The sequence below is a fragment of the Diceros bicornis genome, chromosome 39 (assembly GCF_020826845.1).
Source record: "Diceros bicornis minor isolate mBicDic1 chromosome 39, mDicBic1.mat.cur, whole genome shotgun sequence".
NCBI lineage: Eukaryota > Metazoa > Chordata > Mammalia > Perissodactyla > Rhinocerotidae > Diceros > Diceros bicornis.
The window spans coordinates 12,125,041-12,144,825 of NC_080778.1; the positions used below are offsets into that span (position 1 = coordinate 12,125,041).

At 42.6% G+C, this 19,785-nt stretch overlaps 1 protein-coding gene across 2 annotated transcripts in view; it reads left to right on the forward strand.

Annotated features, from left to right (window-relative positions):
• Positions 1 to 18,594: 18,594 nt before the first annotated feature.
• The window catches only part of TMEM242 (transmembrane protein 242), a 42,037-nt gene continuing 40,846 nt past the window's right edge, over positions 18,595 to 19,785 (forward strand). The window contains exons 1-2 of one of the 2 annotated variants that reach the window (XM_058534086.1): positions 18,595 to 18,767; positions 19,630 to 19,730. In XM_058534086.1, the coding sequence (XP_058390069.1) occupies positions 18,680 to 18,767; positions 19,630 to 19,730 (189 nt within the window). In that variant the 5' untranslated portion in view covers positions 18,595 to 18,679. The remainder of the gene's footprint in view (positions 18,768 to 19,629; positions 19,731 to 19,785) is intronic. The other variant, XM_058534087.1, reaches the window with a different exon arrangement.

Sequence of the window (19,785 nt, forward strand, 5' to 3'; positions counted from 1 at the left end):
GACACAAAAAGCCCTAAATGTGAAGGAGAAGGTGGAAAATTGGACTTTATTAAAATTAAGAACTGCTGTTTATCAAAAGACAAAATTAAAATAATGAAAATAATGAAAAGGCAAGCAACGAGCTGTGAGAATACATATGTAATGAATATATATGTATGCATATGCGTGTGTCCTATAAATAATTGAGAAGGCAGATAATCCAATTTAAAAATGGACAAAAAGTTTGAATAGGCTCTTCAGAAAAAAGTATATCCAAATGGGCAATCAGCATGTGAAAGGTATTTGATATCACTAGTCATCAGGAAAACAAAAATTCAAAACACAATAAAATGCCACCACTCACCCAGCAGAATGGCAAAGATGAAAAGGACTGACAGTATTGGTGAGGACATGAGCAACTGATCTCTCGTCAGGGCCGGTAGGAGCAAAAATTAGTACAAATACTGTAGAAAATTTAAGAATGGTCACAAATTCTTCCCATCTGTGTATGTGTTTTGCAATTAACACACAATTTGCAACTGACTCTGCAGTTTCTCCCTCCAAAAGTGGGTCTGTTTCTCCAAGCCTTGAATCTGGGTTTGGCCATGTGACATGCTCTGGTCAATGGGACATTAGCAACTTCAACTGGATCCCTTCCTCCTTTCCACTGTGTCAGTCAGAGTTCAGAGGCAGGAGACAGAACCCACTCCAGTTATCTTAAGTGGAAAGAGATTTAATACAGGGAAGTCTGGGCTTACAGAATTATTGGGAGGCAGAATTATTCTATAGGCTGACCTCCAGGAATGACCCCCAAAACAAGACCACCAAACTAGATCTCCAGTGGAGTTCTACCTCTGCCACAATCAGGCAGGTGGACTGGACGAGGCTGCCACTGGAAGTGTTGAGTTCAAAAATGCTCCATCATAGCTGCAATCCAGGTGTCAGGGAGCCACTCAGTCATCCCACAAAGGCACTCAAAACTCATAACAGTAGTGACTGGACACTTGGGAATAAGCGCAATCTCTCCATGACCTCGCCTGCCAGCAGCAGGAGCCAAAGGAAGATAAGATGGGCCCCATCTCACTTCCCACTTCCAAATTTCAGGAATGTGCATCTAATTGGGAGAATGTAATTCACATACAGTACACTGGCTGCATGGGAGTCTGGGAATGTAGCTTTTGGCTTTCTAGCCTCTCCAGTACAGGAAGGCCCATAGAAAGAGATTGACATTAAGTACTGAGCGTTGATTCACCATGTCCACTGCACACTCCTTCCACCCAACAGAAGCCCATAGTCTCTCACACCTGGACCAACCCCTCAGTCATACAGCACACATCTACTCAGTGTCTGCTGGGCACTTGAGATTGAGGTAGGTGCCAGGAATACAAAGAAAGACATAGTTCCTGCCTTCAAGGAGCTCTTGCTCTAGAAAGAGAGAAACATACCAACCAGTGATCATAAGACAGTGCGGGGAAGGGCTGTGACACAGATGTGCATGCTGCACTTGGGGAAAATGGAAAAGACGCTTCTATCTTAACCGGGGGGATTAAGGAAGTTTTCCCAGAAGAGGCCCAAACATACTTCTGAGTCATTGATCATATCTTTTCCTTTGTCCAAAATAGATCTTCCATTCCATCTTAATCAAAATCTTGTGAAAGAACTCACTCATGCGTCTTAGTAGTTAAAGGTCAATTTAAGTTAGAAAAAACGGTCTTACTAATAGATTGTTTTTTACTGTCAAGTACATTTTTCAGAAATTAAGCTAACAATTGTAAATCCTTAGATTAGTTTTGAAAATTACAGATACGTTCCATATCAATTATAGCAAGGTAGTGCTTCTAAAAGAGATGAGTGTGTTGTGGAAAGTCTGTTCATATGCATGTTAATTATACTACTCCAATTTTGCTTACACAATTGGTCCAGAATAAATCATACTGTCCATCATGGAGGAAAGCATCTTTTACTCAGTCCTAATTCCATTTAAATGGAATCCACATAATTTCAGTTCTATCTTTGCTCAGCTTAACAAAATCACCGTAAAAGAGGCATCGTGCTTGCTTCATCACTAGCCAGTTCTGAAACGCCAGATGTAACCTCTGTGTGTCTGTGAGAGTCCAGTTTCTTACTGGGTCCCTACCACATCACTGTCATGCTTATCCTTCTCTGTCTTGTGGTGGGTCCTTATTTGTAGATGCTGTTTGTAGTTTATGTATCCAGGTGTGAGTGTAGCTGGAGACTCCAGTGGATGGTGGAGATACAGCTAGTGTGTCATTCTTTTAGTACTGTCTCTTCTCTTTGGGGGCTACTTAATTCTTTGGCTCAAAATGTGCCACTCCATTTCTAATTACTGCCAGCCAGATAAGTGCACCTTCTCTTTGCCCTGCCAGGCTCCAGATCTATGCGTTATTGAAAGCTGAGTAATGCTCATCATCTTTAAAACACAGATTCTAGTTCCTTGAGAGCAGCTACCATATGGACTTGAGGCGGAGTTAAGTCGTAATGGTGTCTGCCTAGCACTGGACTAATAGTAATCACTGATATTACTCTAGGACCAGCTTCCATTCTAGGCAAAAGCGTGAAGTGGGCAAGTTTGGGATGGAGGTGATATCTTGGGCTTTGCCAGGTGTGGTCTGATTCCACCCGATGCTGGCCTCTGTTGCTGAGGATGTTTCATTTTAGGAGAGTGTGTGCCTTTCTTGCAGTGCACTGCCCCAGAAGCAGAGCCAGATCTCTTTTTGACCCTGTAAGCAGTGTGAGTCCTTGATCCTTCTAGAGGGGCAGCGGCCCACCCACTGCTTGTCAACAAGGCCAGCCCCTCCACTAATCTCATAAAGCTACAGGGACCCCTGAACCTCTTGGGCAAAGGCTTCTGGGAACCAGAAAGGAGAAAGGCATGCCAGATCTTCAAACTGAGTTTTCCTTGCGCCTCCAATTTCAAATTACAACTCTTACTCTGCTTATACATCTAGTAAAACAAGAATAATTAATTTCACTTTTTCTTTCCTTAATGACCAATTACATCAAGTTGAAAGACTAAACTCCCTTAAATAATCACTTCCGTTTACATCTTGGTTAATTAAATTCCCTCAAATATGTTAAACGGCAGTTATAAATTTAATATATTCAGTTTTCTTTTGAACTACTTCAAATGCCTATCCTAAGCAGCAAAGCCTTTCTGAATACTTAAACAACTGTAATAAATCTAATAAATTAAACCTATAAATACTCTGACTCCCAAGTTCACTTAAACATTACAATATTGTTTATAAATTTAATCAAATTTTTGTATTTAATTTAAATCACAAGTCTAAAATCAATTACTTAATTACACATTTTAAATTGGAATCACGAGGCAAGTCTGTCTTTGTTCTAATAACCCAATTCTTTTATTACAATGAAATCCAAGTACACTTAGATTTTTTCAATGATTTCAAATGTATTCCTGAACTACACAAAAGTATGAATATTATGGTTTGATTTACTTTAACATCTCCATGGCTAATTCTAAACTTTCCTAGAGCTAGAAATACAGTTCACCCAATGAGAGAATAATTCCGTCATCCCCCAAAAAGCCGGGTTATCTTCTCAAAGTATTGGAATCACTTATTGGCCAAGCAGCCAAGTCCTAGAGGAGACTGCATTTGTCTGAGCCTGCATTTGTCCTGGGCCATCCTACCTGCAGCAATGGTGGACCCGTGAGCCTTTCTTCTAGTCGGACAATGGGGGACTCCAAGTCCTCGCCTTGCAGAAAATATTCATCTTGAAGCCCTTGCCGCCTGGCTTCAAGTGGTAGCAAGACCTAATCTTTCAAAATTTCTTTCATCATTACTGCCTGATGGGGTGCAATGGAAACCTGCATCCCCATGAAAATTTCAGTTACGTTCTCTAGTCTCTCCCTACCTGTTTGAATTTGAATTCTTTTCATCTTCCTCTATGGTGTGGCTACCACTCTTACAGGCATTTAGATAAAATCTGATTGGTTCCGCACATGTGTCGTGCCTCTGTCTGGCTCTGTCATCATGCTGATGATGGTCCCACTGCACCAGTGTCCCTTCACAGCGCCCTGGCAGAGCCTTCTCTAGTGGGCTGCTGACCTTAGTAATCCAGACCAGAAGTGGCAACCCTTCTCTGTGCTCAAATACACCTCCAAACCACAGAGCTAAAAACATTTAGATAGGCTTCCCATTGATGAAAGTGACCACCAAGTGATTTTGTGAAAAAATGTAAGTTACAAACATTGATTCTATCAGGTGCCATCATGTATTCACTTCACAAACATTATTGAGCACTTATTATATGCCAAGGAGTGTGGATACAGTGATGAACAAGACCCACCAAGTTCCTACCTTCATCCCAGTGAGAGGAATCAGATGATAAGCAAGCAAACGATTGGTCCACTCTCCCGGCAGTCATCTCTCAGATCCACACAGCCCTCCTGTGGCTGAGGATCCCAACAGCTGCCCTCCACACCATGAGCATTTGCACAGTGGGGCCCACTTTGTGGCAGCACCTGCCACCGGTTCCAACGGTCTACCCTCCAGACACAGAAGGTTCCGCCCTGGCTGGCTATGTGACCTGGAGCAAGAGATGAACAATTCCACGGACAGCGGTTTCCTCCTATGTCAAATGGAGACACTAGTACCTACCCCACAGGTATGGGGATTAAATGAGCTCATGCAGGCAAAGCTCTTGGCCCAGTGCCTGGCACCAAGCATGTCCTTGACCAATGATAGGTAGTACTGTCTTCAATACATGCACTTTTCATGTTAGGTATGTGTCTTAGTCAGCTCAGGCTGCCATAATAGAATACCACAGACCGAGTGGCTTAAACAACAGAAATTTATTTCTCACAGTTCTGGAGGCTGGAAGTCCGAGACCAGGGTGCCAGCATGGTCAGATTCTGGTGAGGGCTCCCTTCCTGGTGTGCAGATGGCCACCCTCTCACTGTCTCCTCAAATGACAGAAAGAGCAAGTTCTGGTCTCTTGCTCTTCTTATAAAGACACTAATCCCATCCTGAGGGGCCCACCTAACTACCTAATTACCTCCCAAAGGCCTCACCTCCAAATACCGTCACATTGGGAGTTAGGGCTTCAACGTGTGAATTTTGGGGGGACTCAAGCATTCAGTCCATAACAGTATGTTTCTTTGAGATTTCACTGGGCTTAATTTTTTTATTATCTCTTGAAAATGATACATTCCTGAAACCATACACAGAGGAACCTTGAGGAAGCATAGCTAAGCATTGCCAAAATTGTCCTCCATGTGCTATCTCTTTTCAAAGAACAAAACATTCCTTCAGGGAGTGAGCTGGTCATTCTCCACTTGGGCTCTCAGATCCATTCCTCATTCTTCCTCCATTTGTCCGTGCTCCCAAGAGTTCTCATGGCCAATTCCTGTTAGAATTTGGCCAATGGGAGGCACCAGATGACGCTGGAGAGCAAGAAGAAGGGCAGTTTTCCCCTGTTATCTTCATACTTTGGTGCCTGGTTCTCGGACTACATCCATGACTACACCTCCTGCCAGGGAGAGCGCTTCTGCCTGACTCCACATCTCACTGGGCCCCCATTTCCCCTCAGGCCCAGGGTTTATAATAGCTGCCCACTGTTGCAGTCTTGGGTGCCTCACCTATCTTGTTGGTCTCCTTAACCCTGGCCACTCCTCTATAAGGAGTCCCTTCATTCAAGAATCTTCTGTTGAACCACCTGCGAGGTTTTCTATCTCCTGCTGGGACCCTGGCTGATAGATGTAATTATAATAAATTTCAATATTTTTCCATGCAACCTACTTCTCTATCAGTCCTGCTCTTGGTTTAATAAATATTTTCCATCACTAAAAAAGAAATTCTGGAGAATTTCCAACTGGCACATGTAGCTTTGCAAGGTCATGATGATAATGGCCTGAAGGGAAATAGTCATTTTTAGTATTACTTGGAAGTGAGATTGAGAAATACAGTAAATAAAATACAATCCTTGCTCATATCTTGATGTTTTAAGAAATATGAAAAATGGGAAGTTGGAAGTCAGCACAGGAGTTCCCAGAGTTGAGCTATCAAAAGATCATTTTGTTATTGCTCATTTGCCTCCCACTGCTCCCTCCCTTTAATGCAAAGTACTAATTCTCTTTCCATAGGAATCCGACACTTAGCCCTCAGCCAATATTTAAGGGTTAAATGAGGCATTCCCTCATCTCCCCCCACCAGATCTTGGAAATTAGGGAAATAAGATTACTCTTGGAGAGTTCAACTTTAAATCACTTGTACTGCATCAGAACAGAGAAATGCAGTCACCTTAAAAGCAGAAGGACCCGTAGAACTGTAAGGCTTGGCTTTAGCTGGACTGAATATATTAAACTATCTAAAGCAAAAATATGTCAGTCAGAAGAGGCTAGCCAAAGGCGAATCACAGAAACACACATCAACTGTGCTCAATGAATTACTTGGCAGAGGAACAAGCCTGAATAACTCGTAATGTTCTGACATCTTAGTGAGACAAACACCTCAGCTTATCTCAGCCAGATGCCATTAAATAATCAATTCTTCTAATTCCCCATGTTTCAACTCTGTGCTTATCAAGAAATATTTTTATAGTAATGATTTTCTTATTTCAAAAGCAATACATGTTTATTACCGAAATAATGAGAAAATGTGGACCAAGCACAGGGATGGCGTTAATGCCTTGATATATTTTCTTCCATGCCATTTTTCACACACATAAATACACAAACATACATATTAACAAGAATAGAAATGTTTCATCCTTATTGAGATGTTCTTCACCTTGCTCTGCACTTAATAGTGAATAGTGAACATCTCTGTATGTCAACAAATATACCTCTACTACAGCAGGTTAATGGATACATATATTTTTTAAGTGGGCAATCCTATAATTTATTTAACCAGAGCTCTATTATTGCACATTTCTGCCATCTCCGTCATTTTGCAATTACCAACAGCACCGCAGGAATCATCCTTGTAGCAAATATATGCACCTCATTAACCATTTCTCTGCACAGATTCCCAAAGGGCATGGACATTCCAAGACTTTTGATATATTAGCCAGGTTGCTTTCTAGAAAATATTATAATTGTTCCAGTGTTTGCCGATTTTCATAGGTGATAAATCCTTAGGTTATTATTTTAATTTGTATTTTTCTGATTACTAGTAAAGCTGAAAATTTTCCACGAATTTATTAGAAATTTGAATGTTTTATCTTCCTATTCATATTCTTTGCCCATTTTTTAATGAAGTATCTTTTATTAATTACAGAGGTCTTTATATTAATAGAGATATTAACTTTTGTGATATGTATTGCAAATATTTTTCCCAGTTTGCTATTTGCATTTTATTGCAATATGGTGTTTTGCCTTAAGCTCAGACTTAGGAATGAATTTGACTTTTAAGCAACAGAAAACCCAACTCCACAGGCTTAAACAAAGAAGACTTATTATGTCACAAAACAAGCATCTCATAGGGAAGAAGCTGCTGGAACTAGTTCGGAGGGTTGACAATGTGATGACTCATATCCCTGCCCCCTCTTGGCCTCCTCCTACTTGTCATCTTATGGTTACTAAATGGCTGCTGCAGTGCTAGCCATCAGGTCTGTGTTCCAGGCAGAAGGAGGAAGGAAGGAGGAAGAGGCAACACCAGCTGACTCTTGCTTATGCCCATTGGTCAGAACTAGTCACATGGCCACTCACAGCAGCAAGCCAGGGGCAGGCGAGGGCAAAGGGGAGATGGGATTAAGTGAGCAAATTTACACTGTCTGCCATATGTATAGAACAGTTTTAAGATTTATACAGTCAAATCGGTCTATATTTATTTCTTTGGTTTCATGCTTAGAAAGTTCTTCCCCAACTCAAGTATGTATTCCAGAAGTTAGACATCTATATTTTCCTTCATTACTTTCATGGTTTCATTGTAACATGAGGTAGAAATCAAACTTTTTTCCAGATGATCAGCCAGTTGTCTCAAAATCATTTTTGGGTTTTCTCCACTGATTTGAAATATCTTAATTGTTTACTAAGCTATTAGATACACTTAAGTCCATTTTGGTACTTACTATTCTGTTCCATGGATCTAGTTAGTTGTTTCTGTGCTTGGCTAAATAATTAATGCGCTATGTGCTATGTCATTTATGTGCTATGTAGTAAGCAATTAATGTAACTTATCGTGCATTTTACCATTGTGGGGCAATACAGTGCAATCATGCAACCTCATGCTAGTGCTTTTTCAAAAATTTCTTGGCCTTTCTTGAATGTTTATTATTCAGATGAATTTTGAATCATTCTGTCAAGTTTTTTAAATGATCCTATTTGGATTTCAACAGGTATTGAGTTAAATTTATAAGTTGAGAAGACTTGACAACTCTTATAGTTAAGTTTTCTGAACCAGAGATATAGTACAGTCAAGTCTTCCTTCAGGTGTCAGTAAAGTTTTGTGATCATCACATAGTGGTATCTTTTTTCTCTGTTTTGTATTTTAATCAGTTATAGCTAATATATAGGAAAGCCAAAGATTTTTCTAAGATTGACTTTATAGCTGGCCACCTTACCGAACCCTCAATTCATTATAAAAATTTTCCTTGCTTGTTATTTGTCTATTTGACCTGCCAGAGCCTGAAAGAGGGGTGTCACATGCAACTTTCTGGTGGTTATCTGGCTTCCAGTGATGGTTCTTTCCATATTTTTCACTAAACAGTATTAAACTGGCATTTGGACTCATAAGCCTGATCAATGTGATTCTTTCCTGAGAGATAAATCTGCTCTTGCTCTGCTGACAAAACCAAGTATCAGAGACAGCAGAACTGAGTCACCCCATGTTCTGTGACAAAAACCTTGGAAGTTCTGTCACTAGGGCAGGAATTTCTTCTACATCATGTCCATCAGATATTAATCCAACTTCTGCTCAGAAAGTCCTAGTGACAGGAAACAATATAATTCACAGTTCCTAATTCCATTTTGGGGACATTTCAAGTTTTTAGAAGGTTCTTATTTATAGACAAAATGTACCTAGTCTAACTTCTCCCTACGTTTCCTGGGAGATTCTACCTGCTTCTTTAGCACTTTTCCTCAACTATATTTTCTTAGATAACATGGTTAAGATTGCCCACCATCTCAGTCACTGTCCCCTACACCTGCCCTGCTCTCTGAGGATGCTTCCTCAAACATGTACCAGAAGTGATGGAGCTGAGCAGGCAGACCTCTCACAGGCAGGCACACAACTACCTTTACTGTTTCAGCATCATTGCCAACTAAATGGTCTGTGTCTTTTTCACAGGGAGTGCTTTAGACAAAATCTCTCCCATCCTGCACTTCTATATTTGCTGATAATTTGTTTTATCCCTGTTCATTTTATTTGTTTTTACTTTTGTTCTAGTCTGCCCAAGTAATTTTGAGACATTTCTCTCATTCATTAAATAACTAAACGTTCCTGTTTTCTGCCTTCTGTAAAATTTAACAGGCATGCCTTCTAGTGTCTAGGTCCAAGCTGCCTCCAAATACGTTGAAATGGGCAGGGCTGAGGAGAGAGACCTGCAGCATGGCCTCAGGTGTCTCCTACCAAGGGATACATAAATCAATATTCTTTGAGCATAGGTTCTCCATCAGCTTCAATACAAACAATCTTATTGATAAAGTTATGAAAGGAGGGACTTTGTCAAAAGTCTACTGAAATAAGAGTACATATTGCCTGCAGTTCTGTTTGACCCATCAGAGATATGCTTGGTTATGGGTGCAGAGCTACAATGGAGCAGGGTGCACAGGGAGAAGCCAGGACATGGGATAAGATATGACTCCTGGAGTGAGATGCACGATGGGCTGGGGGTGGGGTTGGGGGTATTAGAGTTCACTGCAAGTAATAATAGGAAGGATAGCCAACCACTTGGCTCACAGCATCCGTATGGGCCCTGGCTTCCAGAGAGTGGGTGAGTGAGCAAGCATGTGGCACTTGCGTGCATGTATCCAATGATCTACCATCATAAAACAATTTTATGTGAGAGAGGGGTGTACTTTTCCAATTCTAGCAAAGATGCCATAAGGGCTAGTGACAGCACCATGAAAGATCACTCAAGTGATAGTGTGGCAGCCAGGGGAAGGGGGGCTGAGTGGGAGACCTTGAAAGAATAGCAGAGTTTCAGGAGAGAAGGAGTAGCCAAAACATATGTTGCAATATGTGTTGCAGATCGGGTGAACGGTGCAATAAATGGGCTCCTATGGGCAGAGTTGCTGGTCTACTGATGACTGTCTTTGGGTCTGGTGGTGATCTTGGTCCAATTTGCTTTGACCAGGGTAACTGGGTCATGTGACATGAAACATAGAAACCTCTACAAGTGGAACTGCCTAGAGCCATTTTTCAGAGAAGCTGAGGATATGACTGGCATACAACACATCATTGAATTTCTCCAGTACATTCTACTTCCATAACCACAGCACACTGAGTTAGTTCCTTTGAGAGAAATCATGTATCAGGTAGGATGTGCCTGAGCCAGCGGGTTGCTCTACAATCAGGAGTCAAGATGGATCTGCTGCTGAATCTGTAATTTGGAGAATTTGAGTGAAATCCTTCCTGGATACAAGATGCTCTGCTACATGACCTCTCAAGGTCACTCCCATTTCCATAGTCATGCAACTCCGTGAAAAGCAACCAAATAAGGATAAATATATGGAAGGGCTTGAAATAGAACATCTAATTCTACCGTAAGTCAGTCTATTTTGGTTTCTCAACTATACCAATTCATATTGTGCTTTGGGGACTGCATTTTTCTTCCTAATTGATTGGAACAAAGTAGATTATTCATGACCATTTTGGCTTTTGCTCCACCAACAAATAGCTCTCTTTCTTCTCTCTTAGAATGTGAAGAATAGCTCTAAATGTGATGCAGGAAAGTGAGATGTTTTTTTTGGCTTAAGTAGAATTAAAGATTTGCCCTCTTAGTGAAAACTGGTCTTCACTATTCTGACCACCCTTCGGGTTCAGACTAACTGCAGGGTGGAGACATTAAATTTTAGATTTCACCTTGAACAGCAGGAGGAAGGAGAGGCATTGCTCTCTGTCCTGTAAATGGAATAGCCTCATTTCTCCAAACCTAGATAGAATCCGAGTTTGGAGGACGAGAAAGAATCCTAGTGACTACCAGCTCAGTATTTCTCAAACTACAGTCTCAAGTGCACGAGATGCTCCTAAATAAAGGGTTCCTTTGTCAAATAACTTACAGAATCACTGCTTTCTGTGTCCTCCTCTTGAAGACTTTGAGAAGCCCTGAAGCAAAGAAACTTGTTATATTTTGTTTGTCAAACTTATTTGATCACAAAACCTTTTTTTTTTCCCCCAACTAACACCTAACAGCTTCTGGAACTGGCATGCCATGAAACATACTTTCAAGAGTGCTGATTTATTCAATCCTTCTCTCCTTTTACGGAGGAGGAAAATGAGGCCCATCTTAAGAGACGTGGAGACAATCATCTCCCATTACCGGCAGGGCAGAGAACTAGACTTTCACTTCCAGACAACTAGTCCAGGCTCTTTCTATCACCTTGAAAGAGGCATTAATGGCGGTAGCTTTGATGTGTCCCCTAGCGCATTTTCATTGTCTGGAATTTGAGGTTGTATTTATTTATAGTGCACTCAGCCATGAATCCATCAAATGCTTTGAATGTTTTAAAAAGGGCATTGGGCCCTGTACAGTTGACCTAAATAAAACACTATCTTTTAAATGGCATGTAATTTACTACACAGTGAAATATTTTCTCATGCTATATAATCACATTCTAAGAGGTTATTACTTTTATATGCAAGAGTAAATCAAAGGGGTCAAATCTCACTAAAATATGTTACTGGTGCCCAGTGAGAAGTAACAATAGACACTTCTCTTATAATACAGAGAGCAATAGTTGGTGAGCCAAAATGATAAAAAATTGTCCAAAGGCCATGTATATATTTTTTTCAAATAATGTAAATTCAAGTAGTTTGGGCATGCTGGCACTCTTCAGAAGCAACATTTTTCTGACTTATTCTCTGAATTCCAAAGGCACTTTGAATCTATAGGCGTTTTAGCATTTCTTTAGCCTTATAGATTGTTTCTGAGCCCCTAGGCCTGGATACTTTAGAGTCTTTCTCAAGATTTTTTTCCAACCTAATACGCTTAACGTATGAAATATACTCCCATCAGTTGGGATATTTTAAATTGGTTTCTAGCCTCTGAATATCAAGTTTCCAAAGCCAATACTGGCCCATGTGGTACCTTTTTGTGAACCAGAAAAAAATGCCTCTTCCTGGGGGCAGTTGCAGCCCTGCAGCAGGGCACAAGGCTTGGTGAGCAGAATACAGGCTGGATTCCAGCCCCACCTGTCCCCCCAGATGGAGGACCTCATGCAAATGAAAAAGTCACACAACTAAAGGCAGGGGGCCTGTCTGCTTCCCTCCATCTCTTCCAGCCCTCCCCCCTGTAGGGCTGAACTGATTCCCACCTGCAGACTCAGACTTCACCCTGAATTGAATCAGGCTCTACATATGGACCTTGGGCCTCTCAGCTCACCTTGCTGACTCAGCAGCAGAGTCCGGCTGACTCTATCACAGCACTCCAGTCTGAGACTGGGCTCCTGACCGTGGTCTCTTTCTGATACCCTTGCTATTTTAACTGGGATTGTACCTTGCAATGACCAGTTACCATCTCTAGGTCTCCAGTTCTGCCCAGGATTGGGAGGCTGTTATCTATGGACAAATCTCTTGGTGATGCCAGCCTTCCTCTGAAGTTCTGGACTGCCTCCCCTGCCCTGGATCCTATGACACCATGTCATCTATTCAGAAATACTTCTACTCCATCTCACAAGGAGACCACCCGGACTGCAGACCTCTCTTGCCATGACCCCTTTGGCATGCACTTTGTTCCCAGAACAAGGCTACTAGCTTCTGAGTCATTTGCCAGAGCCTCAGCTGCTGAGCCTGCTTCTGGGAACTAGCCCCTCCTCCACAGTCCCTCTGCATTCCAAGACCCAACAGTCCAGGTTCAGCCCAGATGCAGACCAATCTCCTAGGCCCTCTGGATCCACATGTACAATAACTGTTGATATTCAGAGAGGTGACTGGAAGCACTGCAGATTACATAAGCAAAAAATAAAAATGTTGCTTTAGTCCCTATTTTACTTATTAAGGCAGAAAGTAGAAGAAATACAGTTAGAAAGAAGATCAACTACAAAGGTTGAAACAAAAAGATGCTTTGATGAAATTCTCACTTGCTTAGAAAATTAAGTCATAGAACTATAAGCTCCAACTAGCCAAGGGCTGTGCCCCCTCACTTCACCATAGTAAACCGGTGCCTAAGGGCATCACAGGTACTCAGTTAATACCTGTTGAATGAATGAAAACTAAAATCAATCTAAACACAGTATTTGATCAAGAAAGGTTTCATTAGTTTATGTAGTCACTCTTCTATTGTATGTGTGTGAGAACCTGTTTTTGAGTCGTTTTTTAGTTTATAATCTTTAACACATCAGAACAGGAGAAAATAATTAATAAAAATAAACATAATAAACATAATAGGCATTAATGACACAAGTGGTTGATATCAGGGATCTTAATAGTAAATGTGAATGAAACATATGTGCCTGTGTATGAAATATTGAAAAAATCATAATCATAAATGGACATATATTTTACTTTTGGCAATGTTAAAGGGTTTTTCTATGACTGGGATACACATAGGACTAAAAATAATAATGCCTTATATTGCCAGAATACTTGACAATTTACAAAATGCTTGAACATAGGTGATCATATTTGATGCTCACAAGAAGGTAGAGGAACGCAGTTAAAGGAAATTAGACTCATCACTCATTTATAAGAAAATATCTAGTGGCTTATAAAATATAACAGCTTTCAAAAAGGTTTCTGGTCTATCATTAACAGTAACAATTCAACTGATAGCATAGAAAGAGATAGGAAAGATACTCTCTACAATAAAGAAAAATTGAAAGAAAAGAACCTATAATGGCAACTTTCATTTACTGTGATAAAGACAGACTTACATTATTCAACCTGAGACAGGGGATCCAATATTCAGAGATAAGTAAATGAGATACCGGAAGCGAGTAATGAGATGTAAGCTTGGTCCAGCTTCAGCTCACTGAAGAGGAATTATTACCATACTTACCACTTATATTGCCCTGTATTGATTGCAGTGCACTTGGAAGTAGCTATAACTCTGGGAATCCAGGGCAGATATTGGGAAGAATTCAAAAGGCTCTGATGGCAGAGGACGTAAGTACCACGTGAGTTCTCAGCCAGCCCAGAGTCTCTCCTTATGACATGGGCTTCTCACTCTTGTTTCCTCGCTTTCCAAGAGCGTTGTCACTGGATATCCTGCTGGAGAGTTTGGTGAGTTACTCTGGAAACCTACATAATATTTCTAGTTAAACAGAAAAATCCATCTTTTAAATAAGGTGATACATTTTTAAAGTGTTTTTATTGTTTTCCTTTTTCTTTCCTTTTCCTAAAAGTAATACAAGTCCCTTGTTAAAAATTTTTCCGACATTATAGAAATATGTAAAAATGTTGCTTTGATCAATGTTTTACTTATTAAGGTAGAAAGTAGAAGAAATACAATTAAAATAAAATATAATAAAAGTAAAAATGTAACAGGAAAAAAAGAAAATCTCACCTCCCCCTTCCCTCAAGATAACCTCTGTTAATAATTCAATGTAAAGTCCAGCATATCTTTTCTTCTATGCACACACTTAATTAGGCAATAACTTTTAATGATCTCTGCACTATATATACATATGTATTTTTTTTTGGTGAGGAAGATTGGCCCTGAGCTAACATCTGTTGCCAATCTTCCTCTTTTTGCTGAGGAAGATTGGCTCTGAGCTAACATCTGTGCCCATCTTCCTCTATTTTGTAGGTGGGACGCTGCCACAGCATCGCTTCAAGAGCGGTGTGTCGGTCCACACCCGGGATCTGAACCTGCGAACCCTGGGCCACCAAAGCCGAGCGTGCAAACTTAACCACTACACCACCAGGCTGGCCCTGCACTATATTTTTGACAACTATCTTACATCAAGCAGTAGTGAGAAGAATGACCAATACTCTTATCAGATTTTTAAAAATAATTCAAACTCAGACTTTAGACAGGGAGAAATTGAAGCTCCAAAGAAAATGGATGGGAAAAAAAGCCCGTGAGTGTTTGGAACTAGCAAGAGCTAGCGCTACCGGAATTCTGGGAACTGCAACGCTAACAGGTTTCTAGCTGTCAAAATTTGAAATAGAATCTACGGGGGCCAAAAGGTTTGAAATAAGAATGCGGTCAGATGCATTGCTGGTATGGACTTTCAGCTGACTAAAACAAACACCAAAATAGCAACAGTCTGTCTCAGATGAACTTGCTTTCCCAGAAGCCTCTTTTGCCTACAAGGCATTTCTATTACATTTTCCTAAAAGGGAATCATGCTTACATTGAAACAATAGTCCTGCTCACATTGCTTTGCCCGGAGCCCCCAAGGTCCATCTCTGTCTTGCTGATTTAGAACTAGCACCCCTGTCTTGCCAAGACACTGTGCTCTAAATGTTTGCAAGTCACCTGTTGGGAGCTTCTGTCGTGCATTCCCATAGAAAACAGTCTAGCTGGGATTTGGGGATCCTAGAGCAGGTCAGTTAATCAGATTGCACCAGAAGTACCTAATTGTGTGCACTGCAGAAATATGAGACCTTGGGTAACATTGTCTTTAAAAATGTGTTTTCTTTAAGCGTTCTATATTGAGATGCTTGGAATGTGGTTCTAATCTCAGGGCCAGGAACTCACCATGCTTGCGGCTGTGCAGGTTTCCCAGGCTCTGGAATCTCCATCTCCCAGGACCTGGGACAGAGCAAGTCACAGGGGCCTGGGGCCAATGAGGAATGGGGTTGTAATCCCCCCATAAACTCACCTTGTCCAAGGAGCTCTCAGTTCCTCCTCTCCACAGTGTGTGTCTGACAAGGAGCATCAAAATGCAAATTGCTCCCCCAAGGCAAAGATTACCCATTGGTTTGCTTTAATTGCTCTTCTGCCCTCCGTATACTGGGAAAGTGAGCTTTCACGTAGGAAGGAGAAAAGTTGTCCTTTACTTTTGGGAGTTAGAAAGGAGGTAGAGGTTTGTGAGCCACATCCTCAGGGATAAAAGCAGACAGGGTTTGTAGTTACCGTCTCAAAATGGAGACAGGCTCTAGAGTACAAGAAGCTGTAACATCCCTAGATTTAAAGATGCTTTATCTCTCTTCTGTTCCTTACTGTGGATAGTAATATAATCCTTAAAATACAAAGTTTCTGTGCTTTCTGAGGCGGCAGCAAGGATGGGAGAGTTGAGGAGCCTACACTTTTTCTCTCTAAGCAGTCTTGGGAGAACAGAATTCCAAGTGACCTTTTTAATGTCAAGGAGCTAAAAACTCCACCCTCAGATCACAGTGACACCGCCATCTTGTGAATATTCGTCCTGTGAAGAGGCATGAAGCTTGACGATGCTTGCGCATGTCATCAATTACCTCACTTCTCCTTACTTCCAATCATCTCTCTCCACACTTCAGACTGCCCTGCCCTTCATCTCATAAATTGTGCCCCAAGCCCTGGATCGGGGAGACAGATCTGAGGGCACAAGCCCCCTGTGTCCTTGCAGAGCAATATTGCAAAATAAAGCTACATTCCTTTTCCCAAAAGCTGATGCCATAATAATTGGCTTTTTTAATGCCCATTGGGCAAGAGAACCCCAATTTTGTTCAGTAACAAGTTGAGCAAGTTAGTTACTCTTCCTGAGTTTATGGAAAAGATTAAATGAGATAATATATTTGAAATATTTAGTACAACACCAGACATACAGAAAGCACTCAATAAACGTTAGCTGCTGTGGTCACCATTACGTATGAGGGGAAGGAAAAAGGATAAGTCCTAAAGATGCTCGACAAGTTAGCACAGCATTTACCAGTTTAAAGGGCGATTTCAGACTCTGGCATTGTGCTTCCAAAGAATCCAAAGTTTAGACAAATTCTGTGTGATTTCGTCCACACAGAAATTTGAACAGAGCAGTAGTTCTTGAGCTGGCTGATTATCAGAACCCCCATGGAGCTTTTAAACTGCCCTGCCTGGATCTTCAGAACCATAACCTTCAGCGGTAGGCCTTGGGCATGTATAATTTTTTACATCTCCATAGGCAACGCTGCAAAACAGCTCCTGGAGTTGAAGGGGATAATAACTAGAGCTGACATGCATTAAGTATTTATTTGTGCCAAGAACTATGCTAATTTCTTTATTTACATTGCTTCATTTAATTCTCACAGCAGCCCTATGACATAGGTACTATCACTTTCTTTATTTTATAGATGAAGAAACTGAGGTATAGAGAGCCTAAATAACCCAACCAAGTTCACATAGCTGAGAAGTGGTTTAGGCTCTGAGCCCAGGTTTGAGCTATTAATTGCATTTAACTGATGCGAAAACTGAGGCATTCATTTACTCGTTCATCCAACATTTATTTATTACGCATCACCAGGTAATATGCTGAGAGCCAGGGAATATAGAAATGAATAAAGAGGGGCGGGACTGGTGGCGTAGTGGCTTAGTTCGGCAGGCTCCGCTTCAGCCGCCTGGGTTCATGAGTTCGGATCCCCATGGCATACACTACTTGTCAGCCATGCTGTGGCAGCAATCCACATACAAAGTAGAGGATTGGCAACAGATGTTAGCTCAGGGAGAATCTTCCTCAGCAAAAAAAAAAAAAAAAAAAGAATAAAGAACTCTATCCCCATCCTCAAGAAGTTTATGGCTTTTTTTGTTCAGAATGAACAAATGGCAGACAGATTGCCTCATTTTAAAAGATGATGTCATGCGTCTGTGTTTGAGAGGCTGAAAAGATTTTCTGTGACTACCAGCCTCCTCCTTTCAATGGCCATTTACGAAATCCACCACCGTTTGCAAATCAGCCTCCCAGACTGAAGAGCAGGCCTGTCTGCCGGCTGCCAGCGTTTCCCCATGTGAACGGCTCTAGGGCCGCCTTGAAGCTCTGCGTTGGCAACCCCTCCGAGTGGTCCTCAGTTCTCCCCACCGGGTTGTATTATTCCCTCCAGCTCAGCGTGCTGCCCGTCCACTCCCCTCGGTAGGCCCATCAATCAAACCGTGGGGAAGGAGGCGCGTCACCGCGGAGCTGGCAGGCTGGCTTTCTCCCAGGGATAAACCTGTCACTTACACCTAAAGCGACGACTGTTACGAAATTTCCCAGGAAAGTACAGAGAGAAGACTGAGGCCTGCTTTTGAGAATCGTGAAACGTTAGCGCTGGCCAAACCGTTGGACCTGGTGTAAGGCTGATCAGGAAGTCTCAAACCAGGCTGGGACCGGGCTCCTGGCGCCATCTGCGACCCCTCACTGCCTCCTAGAGTCGGGGCTGGGCATTGTTTCAAATAGACACAGTGTTCAAGTACAACGATCATCACCTTGGAGCAGGCAAATGATCCTCCCTGGGAGACGGCCTTGGCCCCGGGGCTGGGCTGGGGACACACTGTGCGGCCACCACATCTTCCCCGCCCGACCGCGAGGGCGGAGAGAGGGTCTGGGGGCTCCGGCCCTTCCCCGGCCCCGTATTCAGGTTGCACGGGTGAGGTGGCAGCGGAACCTTTCTTCTCCGCCCCGCTCTCGCTTCCGCCCGGGCCCAGTTGGCGACGGACGCAGTCGTGGAGGCTTGTCAACATGGAGGCCGCGGGCGCAGGGACTGGAGAGCCGTCCTCTCATCTGGAGGCTTCCGGCTCCTCTCAGGACCGGCTTTTCCTGGTTAAAGGTGTGGGGAGGCGCGGGCGTCGGGGCGAGCTCGCCCGGGGCCCTGGCCTGCACTGGAGGGGCATTCCCGCACACACTCCGCCCTGAGAGACCTTGGCGTGGGTTGGCCTGAGTTGAGCCGGTGGGTCGGGCGGCCCGGGGTGGGGTCTTGGGGTCTCCCGTGGGCTGGTCCCGCGAGCTGTTGTGTGGGTGCGGCGTTTCCCCCGTCCCCTCTGCGGTTTCTCTCTTGCTGTCCCTTTTCTAACTCCCACTGTCTCTCTTTCCTCCCGGGAAACCTCACGCCCCGGTCCTGGGGAGAAGGGCAGGGACCCCGCGCCCCTTCTCTGCGCGTGGGAACCTCAGAGTGACCTCAGGTGCCAGAGGTCGTGAGGTCACACAGGTTTCCCAGCCGCTCTCATTTACCTTTGCAAGAGCTTCTTAGCTATTGTTTCTTGAGAATTTCAGAAGTGATTTAAAATGTAGTTTAGGGCTGGAGTCCCTGGCTTAGGGGTTATGTGAGCGCGCTCTGCTACTGGCGGCCTGGGCGCCCAATGCGCACCAGACACACCGCTTCCCCGGCCACACTGAGGCCACGTCCCACATACAGCAACTAGAAAGATGTGCAGCTATGACATACAACTATCTACTGGGGCTTTGGGGTAAAAAAGGAGGAGGATTGGCAATAGATGTTAGCTCAGAGCCCGTCTTCCTCAGCAGAAAGGATTGGCATGGATGTTAGCTCAGGGCTGATCTTTTTCACACACAAAAAGAGTAGTTTAAATAGTATCTGAAACTTACTTGTGTACATCTTTTTAATTTTAGAATTTTTTTTTTTCTTTAATCTCTCTCCCCATCCTCCATGCCCTATCCCTAAAACTTGGCAGGTGGAATTTTCCTGGGTACTGTTGCTGCAGCGGGAATGCTAGCTGGGTTTGTAACAACGTTATCATTGGCTAAAAAGAAAAGCCCGGAATGGTTCAATAAGGTTTGTGACACCAAAATCTATTCATAGCATTGTTATTGTTTACAGATAAATGGTC